Here is a 10,098-nt window from a genome sequence, read left to right as displayed (position 1 = left end):
AAAAAAAAATAAAAATCTTCTTACCTTTCGTACCACCTGGGCAAAGTCATTGCTGTCTCTGGCAGGGAGCCCTATCAGAGGTCGGGTGAAAGATGCCAAGGAAGAGCCATGGCCCACAATGAGGATGATGCCTGATACACCAGAAAAAGCAAAGGAAAGTAGTAAGGGAGCTGCAGCACCGTCAGGTTACCCATCAGCAGATGGGTATCAGGCTCTTTTGGGGCTATTCAGCTTTGCAGACTTCTTTGATAATGTGGCAAGGTGTATTGTGCTGGTCAGAAGAAGTCTGGTGTGTTGTAGGCATGCCAACTAGTGAGAGAAAGCATTTGCTGGGAAAAGAGAACAAAAAGCTTTCCAGAAAAGTATATTTTATGCTGAGATACAACCCAATGTAGAAAGACCAAGCAAAGAGTATACTCTTGCAATTTTGTACTCTACAGTCTTCTATTTAATTTTGCCTTTTCATTTCTATCCCATAAATTGCATGTATTTTAATTTAGCGTAGCCCAGGACAAGGACTAAGAGCCTACCTTAAGCTCTGTGTAGTACCAACAACTCATGTCAAATGTATTTCTGCTGGCAAAGCCCTGCCAGTTCCTGTTACTGAAAGCATCTGACAGAATATACAACGATCTGAAACCTTTACCTTTGCTGGGGCAGGCAGTGATGATCTGTTTTATAACTGCAGAGCTTCTGCTTACATATTCTTCATAGCTTTCCGACGGCACCAGAGAAGAGAGTGGGAAGTTATTCCTGATGACAAAATCACAAATATGTGTTAATCTAGAGGAATACTGACACACTCTTAGCACTGTTGGATGACTACACCAGAGAAAAGGCACTTGGTTAAAAAATATATAGATTTATCTACTGACTTGGCTGACGTACTGCTACCTCAGCTTGCATGGAGCGTTACCTTCCCCCATAGCAATTTCCATTAAATCGTATGGCTAAATCTCATAGCTCATCAAGCACCAGATGCAGGGAAAACCATGCTTGAATAAACCTTGTAGCTTACAGTGGAGATTATTTAAAGTAGGATTCACGCTTAAGAAAAGCAAATATTTCAACACCACTCATGGTTGTCTCTTAGTGGCATTGGAAACGGGAATTTGGGTTGTCCACTGCTGACAGGGAACGATCAGGGACTTAATCTAGTTGAAGGTTGTTGTTTGCAGTGGGGGAATATGGTAAAGCCAGCCTCTGGGACCTGAGGATTTTGAACCCCGCATGTGATGGGAAGAAACTGGCATCATATATGCAAGTTTATAGCCTATCCACCCTATTTTTTGCCTGGACCTGAGTGAACCGTGAGGGATCTGAACCCTGTAGTTAGCATTGCTTCAGAGCTTCCCCTCTGAACTTCCCACTGCTCTGCATTTGTACACTTTCTTTTGAGGCAAGTGATTTTGTACCAAAAAAAACAGGCAAACCAGCCTGTTGGTGGTAAAACACACCAGTAAGCACTATGATCCAAGACAATGAAGGAGTTTATTCCTTCACGCAATTTCAAACGAAGACGCTTGCTTGGCTGAAAGAAATCCATTAAGACATGAGAAGTTGACTTTACCCCTTTCTCGTACGTGTGGAAAACCCCAGAGACGTTCGCTTTCATTAGCTGAGTAATTTCCTGGATCCGACTGTGCACTGCGAACACAGAGCAGCCTGGTTCGTGAGCAAGATGAGGAGCTAGACCGAATTGGAGGCTTATCGTTTCCTGCCCTGCTGTGGTTTGCAAGTGCTCAGAAAAGGCATCACCCCCTCAAGTTGTAAGGACCCCAAAAAGTCCTTGCTGAGCACAGTATTAATCTTTGAGCAACTCAAACCAAAACAACACCCCTCCCCGATCGAATTTGGCACAAACATCAATTCTAGCCAAACGCTGTTATCCTGCCTGCCCCAAAACCCAGAAAGGCAGCTGGCTCAGCTGGGGCTCACCTCTTTCTGCCCAGACCCTGCGTGGCTCTGCCCCGGGGTGCACGGGGGTGGCCCCCCGCTTCCCCTTCCTCTTGTAGCTGTTGCTTCCATGACACAAACCAGCGATGTTTCAGGCGCGGAGCCGTGGTCCCTGCTACCCCCCAGCTGGGCTCACCCTCTGCCGCGGGGCAGAGCTCTTCCTGCTGCCCTGCAGACCCTCAACAATGGCCCTGCTCACCTTTTCTCAAGTCACATTTCTTCATCGCTGAAAACCAGTATATTACTTACCCGACAGGTGGTTCTTCACATTTCCAAACTGTGTTTCACGTGAGCCAAAGGTAAAACCAAAACTCCTGGTACCTGACACTAATGCCTGTAATACAGCTATGCGTGGGCATGACAAGCCATGGGCCTGAGCCAGCAGATCTGAAGGTGACACCCAAGCAGGGCTGGTCCCGTGCACAAGTATGGGCTGTTTGTGCGTGTGCACAAGTGTGCTCCGTACGTGCACATTGCCAAGGGTACGCGTGTGTCTCTGTGTCAGAGCAGCAAACAAGGTTGACTCGTGTCACAAGACAGCTGACAGCGTGTCTTATTTGGGAACAGATCATGCAGGCTTGAATTTGATCAGAATCACCCAGTTTTTGCAATGTTCATAGTGGTTTATGACATAAGAAGATGAGATACCTCAGGGTGGAAAAAAAAAAGAAAAGAAAAAAAGACTTTAACAGCTAGATATGGAGCAATTACCTGTAACTTGTATCTATTTTGTAAGATGCCTCTGCCAGCTCTGTCGCAGTCATGAAGTTAGGAATTACTCTGCTTACTTCCCACTTGGTCCATTCAAACAGTCCTGGTTCCACCCTGATTTTGACTTTTTGATCTAATTTAAGCCCTGCAAGAACAAGAAGTATTTCTTCTTAAGAAGAGAAAGGTACACTTAAGGTTTTACATTCAGGCTTGTTTGCTGTAATATTTTCATTAGCGAAAAGGAATTGCTTATTGTCAAACAAAAGAGGATTGTGTTGATTAAATGAAGCCACCATTACATTCTTGTCTGACTAATGTTAAGGCGCTACAAATCATTACATTATTATTACTATCATCATCATCATCTTTATTTCTGAAGCTCCCTTGTGATGATCTGCAAGGTACAAAAGAGAATAGAAGACAAGACCTCAGGAATGTTGTAATCTGAATAAACTTTAGACAGGAAATCTTTTTACCATTTTTATATGGCATTTTGCTCAGTGGTCCTTTGTGGGGCAATAAATTGTCCTACAGTGTTAGAAACTGAATTCCCTTGTCGAAGGACACATTTTGTTGATTATTCTTAAGAGAGGTTACTGAGTGGCACTAATTCCCAGAAGAATGTGCTGCCATCGTAATTCTGATGTAAAGATGGTAATGAACTGTGAACCTCTGACAGACCTGTCGGAGGGGACAGGGGAGGGAAAAAAAAAAGAGAGGGAGGGGGAGAAAGAGAAGGAAAGAGGTTCTGCAATATGAAGGAATTAAAATCGTTTGGCTTGTAAAGGTAAATGCTTTCAGGAGAAATCTGTCTTCCCTGATGCACGTACCTAGCCTTCAGAGCACTGGAAACATCTGCTTTTTGGCTCACAACATTTTCTGGAAGAGGTGGCAGTGGTGATTTGATGAGCAGCTACTAATGTTGAATTCAACCTGATGTGAAACGCCTCTGTTTCATATAACATTAGCTTCCATTTTAACTACCGAGGACTAGAGTTAACGGGATCATACCCCACAGACTGTACACAGGGCAGCAGGTTTATTACTGCCTGTATTACCAGCTGGACAAAACCACCTTGTCTTCCCTGCTTAAATATAACAACAAATAACCACAAAGTCATACATCTTCTTCATTATTCATCTCGGAGACTTCACAGAAGTTTGACAAAGACATTTTCACTGCGACAAAAGCACCCGCCCGCTTTTGCTGCCTTACCCTGCAGTACGTGTTGAGCTGTCTGGATGCAGCGGAGCGCGGGTGACGAGTACACGTAGCTGACTGTCACCTCCTGGTCCAGCAGAGCTTCCCCTGGATGGGAACAGCAAAGCGAGTTGTTCTTCTACAAATCGTGACAGATGAGTGTGGTGGTGGGCTCCCCCCTCCCCTCTTAAGCCATAACCACCAGTGAGGGTTGTGATGGCTGCATCCGTCCAGCTTACTCTGGATTTTGGGGGATGGATGGCACACAGTAGCCAAGGGCTGTCTGAAACGGTGGCCCAGACTTGCTGGTACGCAGATACGACTATAAGGCAATCATGTTTATAAACAGTGGACAGCCCAGGGCCCCTTGAGCTCTCCTGCACAGCAGCAGGATCTCCCCTTGAGCAGGCGGTTACTCCTCGAGGCTGAGAGATTCCTTGTCTCAACAGATTCTTGGTAAGCGATTAATAGCATGCTAAACTTTGAAATCTCAGTTAAGTGATATAAAGGATTGATTGTGCATATATAATCCTTTAGACATAAACCATTGACCAAGTCTGGGACTAGAAGTGGATCCAGCCGCACCTAGACTCCTCTCTGAGGGGGAGTTTAGAAATCAAGGGGGTCCTCTCTGAACCTCATGACTCAATGGGAGGGTGTCCTTGACAGTTTTGTCTCACCCTGTCATCTATGCAGTAAATAGTCAAGCGTACCTTGCCACCAAATCTTATTAAACCACTGGCGCATTTACCATTGAACTTTGTTAACTCCTTACTTTATGTCAACGAAGTATACTGTTGGTTCTCTCTTACGAGTGAAGTGCATCACTCCATCCACAACAATGAGAAACTACTACAAAACACTTTCTGCAAAAAAACTCTTGGAACTTTTCAGTTTCATTGATATGGGATACATTGACAGCCCCTTTCTATTCATTTTTTCCCATTATCGACTGACTGAGCTCACTAAAAAGCTCATTCTGGTGGCAACAGCAAGTTTTAAATGAGTGTTGGAAAGATAATTACAGAAGATTCACTCCGAATCTGCAAACAGCAGTTAGGCATTTGGCTGTCTCCATGTATCTGAATCATTAGAGACAAGTGTTTGCACCAGACTGAGATTGTCGGAGTCAGGCATGCTCGCTGAGCAGAAACAACTTCATCTGATGAATGAATTGAGTCAGAGTAACCCATAGCACCCGGCCGTCAGGTCCCTGTGACGAGGTGACCACACTCCTGCCCATGATGCTGCTTCCTCTCGCCACCCCCTTCACTCCTCACTGCCCATTCAGTGACAACCGCGTAAGACATTAGTCCCTTGCAGACAAGCAGCAGGGCAGAGGTAGTGTTGCAGCTTCTTTCTTTTAACTTTCTTTGCCAGGAACCGGTAGAATGGGCCTCAAAGGTGAGCAACCAGCCCCGCTCTCTATTTCACTGTTTAACAAGATCTTGCGGCGGTTGCCCATAGAGAAGTGTGACCACACCGAGTGCTGCTGGGGAGTTTTTCTACTGCAAAGCCAGTATGAGCTTTTGCAGATGCTGAAAGCCTGCTTCCCAAACCCTTACGTTTGCAGCTTACCTATAAGCCTTGACTGGAAAATACCACAGCAAGATAAAGGAGGATCATATTCAAAATGCTTCATGCCGTCTTTCCGCTTCGGAAGGGTGGAAGGGAAGTTGAGATCTGCTCTGTAGTATTTGCCTGAAATGAGGTGGGACATTTTGCTGTGGCACAAGGGAGGCAGCAGCTGAAGGCACTGGTGGCATTTTGTTCTAATGGCTTCGTTTCTTCTGAATGGTTGGATGGCTGGTTCTAAAAACTCAACCCAGAGTGGCATCTCGACTGGCAAACGAAACAGGTGGAGGTCCATTCTCTGGCCATGAGGGCAAGTGATGAAGCAGGACGTCTGCCCAAGGGGCTAGTCTCTCTTCTCTCCACCTCCAACACCCACACTGTCTGTCCACTGGGGACGGACTGTGGTCTGTGCTCTCCCCAAACCTCGCCTGGAGACCACGTGGGCGAGGGGGAGCTGCCACCAGCCAAGACCACGCCAAGGAGACAGCTAATAGCGATGCAGTTTGGGGGATCACGGGCCAGTGCCTGAACTCAGATGCCCACAGGATTATTTTAGTACTACAGACGTAGTCAGCATCTCACCGATGAAAAAAAACCCGGTGACTGCTATTACCTTAAAGAGATCATGTTTTAAGGTCACAACACTGCCTTGGGAAATCACCTGTCCTAACAAAACAGCACCTCTTCTGCAAGGTCTGAAGGAGCAAATCGGGGGGAGGAGAGAGAGAGGACCCGAAATCAGGGAATTCATCTTTGTGAGGCTCAAATGAAACAAAAATCCACTCCATATCAATATTCTTTTACCGTGGCCAAAATGACAAAACCCAACATTTCCACAGAAGAAAAATGAAACCAATGAATGGATTATACAGCCAGAAGGTACCACCCTCATTACCTAGTGTGAATGTCACACACTAATGTAGGAGATTACCAGCATAAGAAAGGAGACTTTCAGCATAAAGCTCTCCTTTCTGAACTCTCACCTTCTTGTTCCCCTCCTTCCTCCTGACACATATTTCCCTGTTCTTGGTCAGTTTTCTTCACCCCAAAACATACGTTTTTTGAGAGACAGGGCCAAGAAATTCAGCTTTTAATTTATGCCAGTGCTGATATCTTATTTCCACCATGGTTTGCTCTTATTCTTCTTCCCCAGGTTTAACTAGTGAAGTACGGTAACTCTGATTGCAAGAACTTTGCTTGTTCTGCCAGAATTCATCCAACACAAACATGAAGGGCTTTAGGACCTTATGAACTGGTTACACGCAGGTCAAAGCAGTGCTGTCTCTGACTTGCAATATTACTCACTCTTTTGTGTCTGTGTTTCCATTTACACGTAGGAGACTGAATCTCTTGTACTTATTACTGGGGTTAACTGATTTTGGTTCTGATTTGCTAAGATCCTCTCAGTGTCTTACTCACCATCTGCAGTCAAGCACTGTTGAAGCCAAGATTTGCCGAAGACCTGATCAACTCCTTCCCCGTGGTGCATCACCAGCACGCCTCTTCGCAGGGCAGCACTCTGAGGCAGCTGTGTAAAATGGGTTTTTCATTACAATTATTAGATGTAAGATGAAAAATCTGTTTTCCTGGATGCTGGCTGATGGAGGAAGGAACGGCAGACCTGTCCTGAGAGGTGTGTAACAAGCACAGAGAGGGAGAAAAAGGAGCTGCTATAATAGATGCCTGTCTTTAGGACAATAAAGCCTGACTTTCTCTCCACTGAGGGCAAATGAAAGAGATCCCTGGCCTTCAGGGGCTACAGATCAGGTTTTCACTCTGTGTTTACACTAGTGAAAGGTAGTGCTGATAATGGATCTTTTAATTCCAGGGTGGGAAGGAATTATAATTTTAATATATATCATATGGTTGATATAAACAAAAGAGGGAAAGTAGCCAAAATTTAATTGGTAGTGCTCTTTTCTACACCAGGAGTAAGCTTGTCTTTCTTGTCCTAATGAAAACACTACTTTTACGTTTTCATAACTGTGTGGCCAAGTCAACAGTGAACCCCGATCTCCTCCAAGGCCACTGTTTTACTCAGACTGCATGGAATTACAAATAAGTTTTAAGCAGTCTGGGGTTAGTATACAACGCATGTTGAATACAGATGAGAAGATAAGAAAGAACAGGTCAAAGGCTTTAAAGCTTTTTCAACAGTAACCCATCACAGCGTTACTGCTGCAGCGCTGAGGTTAGCGATGTGTATCTTCAGCAGCAAAGGGAATTCGTAAGAAGTGGTATGCGATTTATGCTCATGTATTCTGCTAAACACTATTGCATTTCTGCCATGAAACACAGACCAACCGCCACAAGATCAGAGTTTTAAAACTAAGGTTTTGTGGTCTCGCTCTTCTGCTTGGCAGGAACCCAGAGGCCGGGGAAACTCTAGACTGGAGATGTGCACATCTGCAAAACATGTTCCTCGGGTCAAGCAGTGGCTCTGCCACAGATCTGAGCTGGGTACGAGAGGCCAAGGGCAACCAAGAGCCAGTGGAAGGACGTGCAGCTCGTGCAGAAGTTTCTGTCTTACAGTCATACACGGCGTCCTGGTAGGCCCCAGGATGGAAGTTCCCTCAAGTTTCTCTGATGTTAACACAAATGAACCCGGGGTTATCCCCCAGCACAGCAAGAAGAGAGGCCATGGGGCCAGCAAGCCCAAAGGGGTTTCCGCAGCATGTCGGTGTGCCAGAAGGAGCCCTCTTGGCATCCCTGACAGTCAGAGACAATAAGGCAACGCAGGTGCAAATGTGCTGTATGTTAGAAAAAAAGCAGAGTCCTTGTTTGTTTTGCTCTTCCTACCAGAAGACCAGGGGAAAACCTGGGAAAAAAATTGATATATGTTCATTTTGAAACTGGGACAAAAATGTAATCCTATCAGTGCTGCTAACCTTTCCAGCTAGCAGTCCTCCTGCTGCAGTTTTCTGCAGTTATTTTCATTAGCTATGTATCTAAAAACACAAAAGAAGATGAAACATTTAAACGTGCTAAGATCTGGGACCAAGTAAACCACAAAGGTGATGTCCATAGAACCTGGACATAAAAGTAGCAATGAGCCTAATTCTGCTCTAGTTACTCCGCTATGGACCCATACGAAAGTCAGGGGAAGTTGTGCCTGCGTCTCCCTTGTCGCTTGCCCGGTAAGGCTCTGCACAGAACTCGTATGTTGTGCTGTTACGACAGGGACAAAAAGAGTTTTGTGAAAGAAGGCAAGAGTAACACACGTCATAATCATTACAAAATATTTATGAGACCATACAGTATGACCATATGTGTGTATACGTATGTGTGCATCACAACATAACATGAAAATGTGAGTGAGAGAAAGGAAGATACTACTACATTTACTGAATTCTTTTAATTAACAGTATATCTTCGCAAGCACATGGCAAAGATAAGAAATGGAAAAAAAACAATTACCTGAAGAGAAAGTACGTTGGTTACGCTCCTTGACATACTAGGATTACGGACTTCTCCATTCAGCTTTACATTAGGTTCATTTTCAGTTTGAGTGGAGAATCTCGAAGCTGTTGCAAAAACATATTCCCTGTAGAAAAAGCAGAAGCAACACACGCACACAAACATACAGGAGCATACACAAATAGAAGGGAGTTTTAAGTCATGATTTTGTCTACAGGCATGTCTAAGTCAGGATTCACGTTCAATATTCTTCGCACGTTTGCAATCTGCTCATCGCTTTGCTCCTGATTTAAAATACGCCCAGTGAAAATGAGGTTAAAATATTATGAACCGATGGCATAGATTGGGTGTAACCCTGCTCAAGTGTGACCTTCAAGCAGGAAACACTACCTGGTTGCCTTCTCTCTGTCTCTGAGGACTCAGCAAGAAATGCACCTACACCTCCCTGCTTAGAAAACTCAGCTCTAATCTACAAGTAGCATCAGCTGTGCTGTCAGCTGCAGAGCAAAGTGCAGGAAGCCAAAGAGATGCCTGCTGATACAGGGTGAATCAACAAGATGAGGGTGGGCCCAAGGTGGGGGAATAACCTCTGTATGGTTTCGTTTCAAATTAACTTTGCAAGCTCTTGAAATGTGAAAAAAAGAAGGCAGCAGGGAACCAGGCTGAAGGCTCAGCCTGCCCGGCAGAACGTGGTTGTTTAAAATTCATTAGGTTGCTGAGGTTGTTCAAGAGTAAACAGAGGTCATCCCTTGAGCAGCTGGACTAGTGAATTCTGGGCATCTGTGGGTGTGTGTCCTATCTCTCTTCTTTCAGGAGTCTCAGCCATCCTACCTAGACCCCCAGCCCCCCCGTGCCCCGCCCCGGGCCGCCTCCAGCGCCCACCGGGCAGCCCACAGCTGACGGCGAGGAGGAACGCTGCCACAGCTCCCCAGCAGCAAAAGCAGCTGACACAAAACACCACCCATGAAACCCCAACTTACCTGTGCTTAACCCACGTGTCTGACTCGTTGACCCTCTCAGTGTAGTTTTCGGGAAGAAAACCCCTGCAGCCGGTCCGATGCGAGATCCCTATCACCCAGCCTTCGCTCACGTCAGACTGCTGCGTCGGGTCAACGTAGATGAAGTCCCCGACGTTGATCATGAGTTCGTCGATGTTCTGGGGCTTGTACTGGAAGAGGGCCCTCAGCGTCTGGGGGGGAACATGCAGCAGGGGCAGGGTTCTGCCCCCCGCCCGCTGC

The 10,098-nt window shown here is 45.7% G+C and overlaps 1 protein-coding gene across 1 annotated transcript in view; it reads right to left on the bottom strand.

The window, feature by feature from the left end:
* The window catches only part of UBASH3A (ubiquitin associated and SH3 domain containing A), a gene marked incomplete at its 5' end in the record, with an annotated part of 13,046 nt that overhangs the window by 1,046 nt on the left and 1,902 nt on the right, over nucleotides 1-10,098 (bottom strand). The window contains 8 exons of the mRNA XM_009707838.1: nucleotides 25-131; nucleotides 647-753; nucleotides 2,668-2,812; nucleotides 3,884-3,976; nucleotides 5,447-5,569; nucleotides 6,863-6,962; nucleotides 8,861-8,987; nucleotides 9,841-10,049. Of these exons, the coding sequence (XP_009706140.1) occupies nucleotides 25-131; nucleotides 647-753; nucleotides 2,668-2,812; nucleotides 3,884-3,976; nucleotides 5,447-5,569; nucleotides 6,863-6,962; nucleotides 8,861-8,987; nucleotides 9,841-10,049 (1,011 nt within the window). The remainder of the gene's footprint in view (nucleotides 1-24; nucleotides 132-646; nucleotides 754-2,667; nucleotides 2,813-3,883; nucleotides 3,977-5,446; nucleotides 5,570-6,862; nucleotides 6,963-8,860; nucleotides 8,988-9,840; nucleotides 10,050-10,098) is intronic.

Source organism: Cariama cristata, unplaced genomic scaffold (assembly GCF_000690535.1).
Source record: "Cariama cristata isolate BGI_N322 unplaced genomic scaffold, ASM69053v1 scaffold31120, whole genome shotgun sequence".
Lineage (NCBI taxonomy): Eukaryota > Metazoa > Chordata > Aves > Cariamiformes > Cariamidae > Cariama > Cariama cristata.
This window is presented reverse-complemented; position numbering and strand designations above follow the sequence as displayed.